This window comes from Anomaloglossus baeobatrachus, chromosome 1 (assembly GCF_048569485.1).
Source record: "Anomaloglossus baeobatrachus isolate aAnoBae1 chromosome 1, aAnoBae1.hap1, whole genome shotgun sequence".
In the NCBI taxonomy this organism is placed as follows: Eukaryota; Metazoa; Chordata; class Amphibia; order Anura; family Aromobatidae; genus Anomaloglossus; species Anomaloglossus baeobatrachus.
In genome coordinates, this window is record NC_134353.1 from 904188347 (window position 1) to 904200949 (window position 12603).

General features: G+C 53.1%; 1 protein-coding gene across 1 annotated transcript in view; it reads right to left on the minus strand.

The window, feature by feature from the left end:
* The window catches only part of KATNAL2 (katanin catalytic subunit A1 like 2), an 83020-nt gene that overhangs the window by 27390 nt on the left and 43027 nt on the right, over positions 1 to 12603 (minus strand). The window contains exons 9-11 of the mRNA XM_075327402.1: positions 11792 to 11890; positions 11634 to 11697; positions 799 to 917 (exon numbers count right to left, since the gene is read on the minus strand). Coding sequence (XP_075183517.1) covers positions 799 to 917; positions 11634 to 11697; positions 11792 to 11890 — 282 coding nt within the window. The remainder of the gene's footprint in view (positions 1 to 798; positions 918 to 11633; positions 11698 to 11791; positions 11891 to 12603) is intronic.

Consider the following 12603-nt stretch of genomic DNA (forward strand, 5'->3'; position numbering starts at 1 on the left):
TAAGCCCTACTCCAAAAATAAGCCTTATTTATAGTCAGGGCCGTGATTAGGGGGAATCAAACTGAGCAATTTCTCAGGGCTTCCAATCTATTAGGTACCCCAATGTTTGTATTCCAAGGTTAAGATTTGTTTAAGGACCTTTGGTGACTTCAGTCATGTGACCAAAGGTCTCTTAATTGCAGAAGTCCAAAAGAACTGAACAGGAGACAGGCCGGTATGCAGGACTGGCATTAGGGGAAAGGGAGAGCAAACTGGGCAATCTCACAGAGCCCCCAATCTTCTTAGGGTCACCAGCATTTAGCTCCTGATGGTAACACTGCTTAAGGACCTTTGTGACATCATGTTATGTGAATAGATTGTAAGGTCCCTTAATTGCAATCTGAAAAGGAGACGGTCTGGAGTATGTTTGTGCAGTGTGTGTATTTGTGGTTGGATATAGACACACACACTGGTTCAGCCGACAAGCTAATGTGTCTGGGGGGAACCTGACTTTCCCTCATTAGATGATCTGGGGGGGGGCAGAGAGGAGCCTAGCATGCTCAATTTTAGACAATCGATCCTTTTGTTATCTAAGAGATAATCCGCCGCCAGAGCAGCTCAGAGAACACAGGACGGCTTGGAGAGAGGGAGAACATAACTGCCGGCCAAACGATGGCTATGTAAAGTGTATGGGGGGCTAAGAACTGCATGAAGTGATTACATTACATGTACATTGCTGGGATTCTACTGCTGGAATATTATATATATCTATGTATCAGCATATACTCATAGGATAACGGGGGCCATCAACGTTCCTACCCGCACTAGTTTCTCAGAATCCCCTCTCCACTTGCTGACGATTGTAGAGGCAGAAATGTTGAAAAACGTGGTGTTACATTCTGTGGCCACGGCCTTCGCCAGCAAAGTCTTTCCAGTGCCTGAAACGCATCATATAAAGTTAGGCTACTTTCACACTTGCGTTCAGCGCGGTCCGTTAACGCACTGCACTATTCTCCATAGACTTGTATGGACGACGCACTGTAACGCAAGTGTCAGCGTTGCATCCGCTGGATGACGCAGCATCGTTATTTTGACGCTGCGGCGGGCGGGAGGAACGCAGCATGTAACTTTTTTTGAGCAGCGCAATCCGTAGGATTTCACTGCGCATGCTCTCTCTGGCTCCCTGCACCCGTAACCAAGGTAAATATTGGGTAACCAAGCAATGTGCTTTGACGATATTTACCCTCGCTACGTGTGCAGGGAGCCCGACACTTCCCCGCTTGGCTACGCCCCCTCCCGCACTCCACTCCGCATGTATGCGCACACACACACACACAAACACACACGTCCTCAGCGCCATGGCCCGCTCGGCTCCACCCACTCCGCACTCCACCCTCGCGCACATTCTCGGCGGCCGAACGATCAGCTGATCGACCGGCCACCGGCATGTGAGAGCGCTCAGCTGAGCGCCCGGCCGCCGGCATGTGAGAGCGCTCAGCTGAACGCCCGGCAGCCGGCTATTGAGAGCGATCAGCTGAGCGCCCGGCAGCCGGCTATTGAGAGCGATCAGCTGAGTGCCCGGCAGCCGGCTATTGAGAGCGATCAGCTGAGCGCCCGGCAGCCGGCTATTGAGAGCGATCAGCTGAGCGCCCGGCAGCCGGCTATTGAGAGCGATCAGCTGAGCGCCCGGCAGCCGGCTATTGAGAGCGATCAGCTGAGCGCCCGGCATCCGGCTATTGAGAGCGATCAGCTGAGCGCCCGGCATCCGGCTATTGAGAGCGATCAGCTGAGCGCCCGGCATCCGGCTATTGAGAGCGATCAGCTGAGTGCCCGGCAGCTGGCTATTGCGAGCGATCAGCTGAGCGCCCGGCCGCCGGCATGTGAGAGCGCTCAGCTGAACGCCCGGCAGCCGGCTATTGAGAGCGATCAGCTGAGCGCCCGGCAGCCGGCTATTGAGAGCGATCAGCTGAGCGCCCGGCAGCCGGCTATTGAGAGCGATCAGCTGAGCGCCCGGCAGCCGGCTATTGAGAGCGATCAGCTGAGCGCCCGGCATCCGGCTATTGAGAGCGATCAGCTGAGCGCCCACCAGTCGGCTATTGCGAGCGATCAGCTGAGTGCCCGGCAGCTGGCTATTGAGAGCGATCAGCTGAGTGCCCGGCAGTCGGCTATTGAGAGCGATCAGCTGATCGTTCACAATAGTCTGCTGCCGGTAAAACTGTAAAGAAAAAAAAAATAAATAAATAAATAAATAAAAAAAAGCTTTCCGTTGTTTTGTATGATCCGTTGCATCCATCACACAACGCAATGCAACGGATGCCATTCAACGCAAGTGTGAAACTAGCTTTACGTTACTAATATCAGGTTCCCGTATTTAGGAAAGACATGTCATAAATTGCAGTTTGTAACTTGGTTAGGACATGGTTAGGCCATAAAGGCACAAGGTGCAGTTTAAGTTTATTAATGGCCGACGATCCCACCCCTCCCCCACCCAATACCCAGGATCTGTTCTGCCAACTTAGACAATGTCCAGTAATCACAACTTTTTGTTGTCCGTTTTTAAATCATTGATTTTTGCAGGAACCGTTTTTTTTAACATTGGAGTCTATGGAAAACGGACCCGGTAACCCGTTTTTTTCTTACTGGATCAGTTACAAGTGGAAGATAAATAATCCATTAACGGATCAGTTTTCCATAGACTCAAATGTTTAAAAGAAGGGAATTTTGTTACTTACCGTAAATTCCTTTTCTTCTAGCTCTTATTGGGAGACCCAGACGATTGGGGTATAGCTACTGCCCTCCGGAGGCCACACAAAGCACTACACTAAAAAGTGCAAGGCCCCTCCCCTTCTGGCTATACCCCCCCGTGGTATCACGGGTTCTCCAGTTTTAGTGCCAAAGCAAGAAGGAGGAAGCCAATAACTGGTTTAAACAAATTAACTCCGAATAACGTCGGAGAACTGAAAAACCGTTCAACATGAACAACATGTGTACCCGCAAACAACCAAGAAATCCCGAAGGACAACAGGGCGGGTGCTGGGTCTCCCAATAAGAGCTAGAAGAAAAGGAATTTACGGTAAGTAACAAAATTCCCTTCTTCTTCAGCGCTCTATTGGGAGACCCAGACGATTGGGACGTCCAAAAGCTGTCCCTGGGTGGGTAAAGAGATACCTCATGTTAGAGCTGCAAAACAGCCCTCCCCTACGGGGATGTCACTGCCGCCTGCAGGACTCTTCTACCTAAGCTGGCATCCGCCGAAGCATAGGTATGCACCTGATAATGTTTGGTGAAAGTGTGCAGACTCGACCAGGTAGCTGCCTGGCACACCTGTTGAGCCGAAGCCTGGTGTCGTAGCGCCCAGGACGCACCCACGGCTCTGGTTGAATGGGCTTTCAGCCCTGAAAGAACCGGAAGCCCTGCAGAACGGTAGGCTTCCAGAATTGGTTCTTTGATCCATCGAGCCAGGGTGGCTTTAGAAGCCTGCAACCTCTTGCGCGTACCAGCGACAAGGGCATCGGAACGGCGTATGGGCGCCGTGCGGGAAATGTAGATTCTGAGTGCTCTCACCAGATCTAGCAAACGTAAACATTCTCATACCGGTGAACCGGATGAGTGCAAAAGGACGGTAAGGAGATATCCTGATTAAGATGAAACGAGGATACGACCTTAGGGAGAAACTCCGGAATGATGCGCAGCACTACCTTGTCCTGGTGAAAACACCAGGAAGGGAGCCTTGGATGACAGAGCTGCCAGCTCAGACACTCGCCGAAGCGATGTGATCGCAACGAGAAACGCCACCTTCTGTGACAGGTGAGAAAAGGAAACTTCCTTCAGAGGCTCGAAAGGCGGCTTCTGGAGAGCAACTAGAACCCTGTTCAGATCCCATGGATCTAACGGCCGCTTGTACGGGGGTACGATATGACAAACCCCCTGCGGGGACGTGCGCACCTTAGAAAGACGTGCTAGACGCTTCTGAAAAAACACGGATAGTGCTGAGACTTGCCCTTTGAGGGAGTCTAGCGACAAGCCCTTTTCTAACTCCTATTGTAGGAAGGAAAGAAAAGTAGGCAATGCAAATGGCCAGGGAGACACTCCCTGAGTAGAGCACCAGATTAAGAAAATCTTCCACGTTCTGTGGTAGATCTTAGCAGACGTGGGCTTCCTAGCCTGTCTCATGGTGGCAACGACCCCTTGGGATAATCCTGAAGACGCTAGGATCCAGGACACAAAGGCCACACAGTCAGGTTCAGGGCCGCAGAATTCCGATGGAGAAAACGGCCCTTGAGACAGTAAGTCTGGTCGGTCTGGTAGTGACCCCGGTCGGCCGACCGTGAGCTGCCACAGATCCGAGTACCACGATCTCCTCGGCCAGTCTGGTGCGACGAGTATGACGCGGCTGCAATCGGATCTGATTTTTGCGCAGTACTCTGGGCAAGAGTGCCAGAGGTGGAAACACATATGTGAGCCGGAACTGCGACCAATCTTGCACTAAGGCGTCTGCCGCCAGAGCTCTGTGATCGCGCGATCGTGCCATAAATGCCGGGACCTTGTTGTTGTGCCGAGACGCCATTAGGTCGACGTCCGGCACCCCCCAGCGGCAACAGATTTCCTGAAACACGTCCGGGTGAAGGGACCATTCCCCCGCGTCCATGCCCTGGCGACTGAGGAAGTCTGCTTCCCAGTTTTCTACGCCCGGGATGTGAACTGCGGATATGGTGGATGCTGTGTCCTCCACCCACATGAGGATTCGCCGGACTTCCTGGAAGGCTGCTGACTGCGTGTCCCTCCTTGGTGGTTGATGTATGCCACCGCTGTGGAGATGTCCGACTGGATTCGGATCTGCTCTCTTTCTAGCCACTTCTGGAAAGCTAATAGGGTAAGATACCCTGCCCCGATTTCCAGAACATCGATCTGAAGGGTGGACTCCTGCTGAGTCCACGTCCCCTGAGCCATGTGGCGGAGACAAACTGCTCCCCACCCTGACAGACTCGTATCTGTCGTGACCACTGCCCAGGATGGGGGCTATGACAATGAGGTGGGAATAAGCCACTATTGCAGAGAGTCCTCGGCCGTCAGGGAAAGGGAGACTTCCCGTCCAGGGAGGTTGACTGCCCATCCCATTGGCGGAGAATGTCCCATTGCCGTTGGCGCAGATGAAACTGCGCCAAAGAGAACTGCCTCGATGGCTGCCACCATCTTCCTTAGGAAGTGCATGAGGCGCCTTAATGGGTGCGACTGGCCTTGAAGGAGAGACTGCACCTCTGTCTGCAGTGAACGCTGCTGGTTCAGCGGAAGCTTCACTATGGCTGATAGAGTATGAAACTCCATGCCGAGATACGTTAGTGATTGAGTCGGAGACAGATTTGACCCTGCCAAATTGATGATCCACCCGAAAGTCTGGAGAGTCTCCAGCGTAACATTCAGGCTGCGTTGGCATGCCTCGAGGGAGGGTGCTTTGACGAGTAGATCGTCCAAGTACGGGATCACCGGGTGTCCCTGAGAGTGCAAGACTGCTACCACTGCTGCCATGACCTTGGTGAACACCCGTGGGGCTGTCGCCAGACTGAATGGCAGAGCTACGAACTGAAGATGTTCGTCTCCTATCACAAAACGTAGAAAACGTTGGTGCTCCGTAGCAATTGGCACGTGGAGATAGGCATCTTTGATGTCTGTTGAGGCAAGGAAGTCTCCTCGAGACATTGAGGCAATGGCGGATCGGAGGGATCCCATCCGGAACCGCCTGGCGTTCGCATGCTCGTTGAGCAGTTTCAGGACCAGAACAGGACGGAAGGAACCGTCCATTTTTGGAGCCACAAAGAGATTGGAGTACAAACCCTCGCCCTCGTTCCTGAGGGGGAACAGGGATCACCACTCCTTCTGCTCTTAGAGCGTCCACCGCCTGCAGCAGGGCATCTGCTCGGTGGAGAGGTGGGGCCGTTCTGAAGAATGGAGTCGGAGGACGAGAACAGAACACTGTCCTGTGCACGTGAGCACAATGTCCGTCACCCACCGGTCTGTGACCTGTGGCAGCTAAATGTCGCCAAAGGCGGGGGAGTCTGCCATCAACCGCGGATGCGGAAAGAGAGAGAGAGAGCTGAGAGTCCTGAGGAGACCGCCTTGGTAGCGGTTCCTCCGACTGCCTTCCTTGGGCGAGATTGAGCCCGGCCGGAATCTGAGCCCGTCTGAGGTTTTGTAGCCCTTTTGCACGAGGACAATTGGGACCTGCCGGAGCTTGGGAAGGACCGAAACCTCGACTGTACTTTTAGGACAGTATTAACAGGGTAAGTCGCAGTGCAGACATTGCGGGGTTACGGACGCCTCTGCGGTACAGATGTCCCTGCTCAAGGTCAGCTGCGCAAGAACAGCTGAAAAGGTTAGGTTGCCAATACGGCTGTGGATGCCGGAGCAACCGACACGCCGATAGCCTCCTAGACAGATTTCAACCAGAGTCCATCTGTCTGTGAATGGCATCTTTAAGTGAAGCCCCATCTCCAGTGCAACTATGGCTCTATATGCAGGCCTGGAGATTGGAGAATCCACCTTTGGACCCTGGGTCCAGCGCTGACCACGTCAGGGGAAAAGGGATAACGTGTATCCTAAAAACGTTTGGAGAAGACGCTTATCTGGTAAGCGTGGTGTTCCTGGACTGCTTCTCTGAAGTCAGCGTGGCCAGAAAAATACTCAATATCTGCGTGAGATACTGAAAAGGAACTTCTCCTGTTCGTCTCCTATCTCCACTGGGGGAGCTGAGGGAGAAAGATCCAACCTTCCATTGATGGACGGTATAGGATCATTCCGTATGGCGTTACCACCCGGTGTATCCGGATTGAGAGCGATGTCAGTATCAAAGCCCTGAAGAGCTGCCCTTTTGGTCAAGTAGATTGCCCATGGGTGCAAGTCTCTATATTATGACTACTCCGTCCCTGTCCATGGACAGGGTTGACAGGAGGTTTCTTTGGCCACACTAGTAGAGCCCCGGCAGACGAAGTGCTAGAGACCCCGGCAGACGACGTGCTACAGGGGAGCATGCACACAATGGGACGGTGTCATGAACAGCATCCCATGTAGTAAAAACAGCACTGAAATCTGTGTTGCTTTTTTTGCCGCTGCCGACTAGCTATCTAGAAGTATATAGCCAAGATTGGTGACCGTACATTGCAATGTATAGCATACAGGCATAAAGTACAAAAGACCACTGCAGCACAAGCAATACAAGCAGCATAGAAGCCTGTGCCCTGGCACCCCTGCTCTTCTGCTGCTGTATACTAGTCATCTAGGGGAATATAGCCCAGAAGAGTGACCCTACAGTGCAATGTATAGCATACAAGCACAAGTACAAATGAACACTGCAGCACAAGCAATACAAGCAGCATAGAAGCCTGTGCCCTGGCACCCCAGCTCTTCTGCTGCTGTAGACTAGTCATCTCGGGGAATATGGCCCAGAAGAGTGACCATACAGTGCTATGTATAGCATACAAGCACAAGTACAAATGCACACTGCAGCCCATGCAATACAAGCAGCATAGAAAAAAACCTGTGCCCCAGCACCCTTGGTTTTCTGCTGCTGTAGTCTAGCCATTCCAGGAGAATATAGCTAAGACTAGCGACTGTACAGTGCAATGTATAGCATATAAGCATAAACACAAATGAACACCTCAGTCGTGCAATACAAGCAGCCTAGAAAGCCTGTGCCTTAGCACACCTGCTTTCCTGCTGCTGATATGTCGCTCCCCAAGCGGGCATATAGCGACCTATGCAGTAAAAAACAACACATGTACACACTGCAGTTATATCGTGGTCAGCACTATGTGTGCCTCTTACCGCCCGCCTATAAGCGGGTGTATGATCGCCACCGTCCTGCCTTGGTGCCGAAAGTCCGAGCTCGGACTGCAGTAATGGCTGCCGGCTTCTTCCCCAGCTCGTGTGAGGAGGGGCGGGCCGTGGGCGTGCCCCCAAGGCAGAGCGGGAATCCGGCGTCCGACAGTGTGCAGTGAGAGGGCTGGAGCATGTAAAAAGGCTCCAGCCCTCGGCGCTGCTGATTGCTCAGCGTCTGTCCCCTTCCCTGAGTGACAGGGAGGGGGCGGGAACGAAGCGGCACTAGGCCGCAGAAGCCGGGGACTGGATTTATAAGCGCCGCCGCCGTAAAAGCGCGGTCGGCGCCCAGTCCCCGGCGAACTACAAGTCCCAGCCGCGCCGCCGCTCCCGGAGCGTCCGGCGCGGTAGTTCCCAAAACACAAAGTCACTCAGCAAAGCTGCAGTGACTGTAACCCTTTACTGTCCCCGGCGCACTAGCACACCCAGCAAGTCTGGAGTGTGCTGTGCCTGTGTGTACGGGGACACAGAGTACCTGTAATGGTGCAGGGCCATGTCCCTGAACGGTACTCCAGCTCCGTATCCAGCAGGTTCAAATGGGTCTGTGGATGGAGCCCGGCGTCAGAGCTTTGAGGCCGGCAGGATCCCACTTCCTCAGAGCCCCTCAGGGGGATGTGGAAGGAAAGCAGCATGTGGGCTCCAGCCTCCGTACCAGCAATAGGTACCTCAACCTTACAACACCATCAACGGGTGAGAAGGGAGCATGCTGGGGGCCCTATATGGGCCCTCTTTTCTTCCATCCGAAATAGTCAGCAGCTACTGCTGACTAAAATCTGTGGAGCTATGCGTGGATGTCTGACCTCCTTCGCACAAAGCTTGAAAACTGGAGAACCCGTGATACCACGGGGGGGTATAGCCAGAAGGGGAGGGGCCTTGCACTTTTTAGTGTAGTGCTTTGTGTGGCCTCCGGAGGGCAGTAGCTATACCCCAATCGTCTGGGTCTCCCAATAGAGCGCTGAAGAAAAACCCAGATACCCTCCATATAGGGCACCCTTGTACACATTGGCTGATCTTGCGGTACATGTATCTATATATATATATAATTGCCTTATTCTGTCTGTCTTGCTCCAAAATGACGTCATTACAGTGACAACTGTCGCATAGGCCGCTTGGCTCGGCCCCGCCCCCCGCACGCATTGGACGCTCAGCTCTGCCCCCCGCACACTTTGGCCGCTCGGCTCCGTCCCCCGCACGCATTGGACGCTCGGCTCTTCCCCCCGCACACTTTGGGCACCTATACACCTTGCCCCCAGGCCTACTCCTCCTATTAGAATTCTCCCCCCAGGACTACTCCTCCTATTACACTCCTCCCCCCCAGAACTACTCCTCCTATTATACTCCTCCCCCCCAGGACTCCTCCTCCTATTATACTCCTCTCCCCCCAGGACTACTCCTCCTATTATACTCCTCCCCCCCAGAACTACTCCTCCTATTATACTCCTCCCCCCCAGGACTACTCCTCCTATTATCCTCCTCTCCCCCCAGGACTACTACTCCTATTATACTCCTCTCCCCTCAGGACTACTACTCCTATTATCCTCCTCTCCCCCCAGGACTCCTCCTCCTATTATACTCCTCTCCCCCCAGGACTACTCCTCCTATTATACTCCTCTCCCCCCAAGACTACTCCTCCTATTATACTCCTCTCCCCCCAGGACTACTCCTCCTATTATACTCCTCCCCCCCAGAACTACTCCTCCTATTATACTCCTCCCCCCCAGGACTACTCCTCCTATTATCCTCCTCTCCCCCCAGGACTACTACTCCTATTATACTCCTCTCCCCTCAGGACTACTACTCCTATTATCCTCCTCTCCCCCCAGGACTCCTCCCCCTATTATACTCCTCTCCCCCCAAAACTACTCCTCCTATTATACTCCTCTCCCCCCAGGACTACTCCTCCTATTATACTCCTCTCCCCCCAGGACTCCTCCTCCTATTATACTCCTCTCCCCCCAGGACTACTCCTCCTATTATACTCCTCCCCCCCAGAACTACTCCTCCTATTATACTCCTCCCCCCCAGGACTACTCCTCCTATTATCCTCCTCTCCCCCCAGGACTACTACTCCTATTATACTCCTCTCCCCTCAGGACTACTACTCCTATTATCCTCCTCTCCCCCCAGGACTCCTCCTCCTATTATACTCCTCTCCCCCCAGGACTACTCCTCCTATTATACTCCTCTCCCCCCAGGACTACTCCTCCTATTATACTCCTCTCCCCCCAGGACTACTCCTCCTATTATACTCCTCTCCCCCCAGGACTACGCCTCCTATTATACTCCTCTCCCCCCAGGACTACTACTCCTATTATACTCCTCTCCCCCCAGGACTACTCCTCCTATTATACTCATCTTCCCCAGGACTGCTCCTCCTATTATACTCCTCTCCCCCCATGACTGCTTCTCCTATTATACTCCTCTCCCCCCATGACTACTCCTCCTATTATACTCCTCTCCCCCCAGGACTACTCCTCCTATTATACTCCTCTCCCCCCAGGACTACTCCTCCTATTATACTCCTCTCGCCCCAGGACTACTCCTCCTATTATCCTCCTCTCCCCCCAGGACTACTCCTCCTATTATACTCCTCTCCCCCAGGACTACTCCTCCTATTATATTCCTCGCTCCCCCAGGACTACTCCTCCTATTATCCTCCTTTCCCCCCAGGACTACTCCTCCTATTATCCTCCTCTCCCCCCAGGACTACTCCTCCTATTTTAGTCCTCCTATTATACTCCTCTCTGAGGGGTGCGCAGCATGGGGGGGGTGAAGCACGATGGGGGGTGCGCAGCATGGGGGGGGGAGATGAAGCATGATGGGGGTGCACACCTCCCCCCAAAACACACACACACACACACACCGCACAACACACCACTCACACACTGGGAACCACAAACACCGTCCTACACAGACACCCACACACACAGGCAACGCGCCACACACACACACACACACACACACACACAACACCGCGGCACACACAAATATACGCACAAACCGCACAATACACACACACACACACACACACACACTGCACAAAACATACCTCGCCCGAAAACAGACACACGCACCCCACACACCCACACAAACCGCGCAACACACACACAGCACCACACACACACAATGCTACAGACACACAATGCTCCACAAACAACACAACACACACAACGCAACACACAGCACCACACACACACACACACAACGCTGCAGACACACAGCGCTCCACACACAACGCAACACACAAACACCACCGCTCTCTCACACCCCACACACAGACAACATTCAGAACATTTACAGTGCCCTACACAAACACTGGCAACTACACACAACAACATCTATATATATATATATAACAAAAATCACACATTAACTACACAATAAATTCTAGAATACCCGATGCGTTAGAATCGAGCCACCTTCTAGTCTAAGGTATAAGGACACAGTGCAGGGCAGTCAGCGCTGCACTCACATCCTGCTCAAGCATCCAAAGGCGGGACGAAGGAAGCCAGTACTGATTAGTCGCACGGGCTCACGTGTCATAACAATGTCACGTAAGTCATAGGAACGTGGCTTCATACATCGCTGGAACCGCAGCAGCACCGGAGGTGGGTATAGGCTTATTTAGTTTTCAGGGACGAAGAAGGGGAATGAAAAGGGGTTGTCTAAGTAGTGAACCTCCCCTTTAAGTCAGCCATATTTTTTTTATCCAGCTCTCCTCCATTTTCCCTATAGATGTGCTACAAGGTGTTCAGTGATACTGGGATGATGAACGTTTACGTTACCCGGTGGTCCGTATAACAGGAGCCCCTTCCAAGGTGACAGAATCCCAGTGAAGAGCTGTGGGTACTGCGGACAGGATACAGATGATTAGGCGTCACGTGGGCATCTGACAGCTGTGTAATTGCTCAGACGTAGTACCATGGATTGTGCATAGGCTCACCCTTATAGGATACACCACCGCCTCCTTCACTAATCGCTTCGCTGCATCCAGCCCGATGATGTCGTCCCACCGTACATTGGGGTTCTGTAGATATATGTCCTAAGGAGGAAAAAAGGGATAAGAGACAATAAGAGCGGACCTGACCTGCTACAGAGAGATCGAATAATAGCAGTGTAACGCCCACACCGGCGTCCCCGCACTATCATGCCCCCTCCCCCTGGCAAGGACGTCGGTCCTCTCACCTCACCCTTCCGGCCTTCCTGCGGTGGCCACTCCGTTCTTGGCCTGTGCTGCTGTCTCTCGGATGCTGTGTACACATCAGTGGCCTCCTGCTCCTGTACATAGGGCGAGTGCTTGGCCACGCCCCCTTTCTTAAAGGGCCAGCATACCCTAATCCAGAAGTGCCCCTCAGGTCAGCTAAGAGGCTGTGGGTATGTAAGGCACTTCTCCCTTATGGGAGGTGCCTGGGCAATGAGTTAGCTTCATTGCTAGTTATCAGGTCCCTTTATGCTGCTGCTGATATTGTGCTGTTTTCTGTTGCTGACATTGGTTTATATTCTAGTGCTGTACCAGTGTGCTGACCTGCTGCTGCCGCTACCATCCACGCCAGCCTGCTAACATGATACTCGCCACTGCTAGTATCCACGCCGGTTGCCGCTGCTGCATTATCCATCCCGGATGGACTCACTACTCCGCCTGCTGCTTCTACCCAAACACTATACTGTGTCCGTGGCTCCAGCTGCCGGGGTACTGCTGATCCCCTGAGGCTGCCCTCTGCTGGCTGCTTACCATCGTGTGTACCTGCTGCCTCC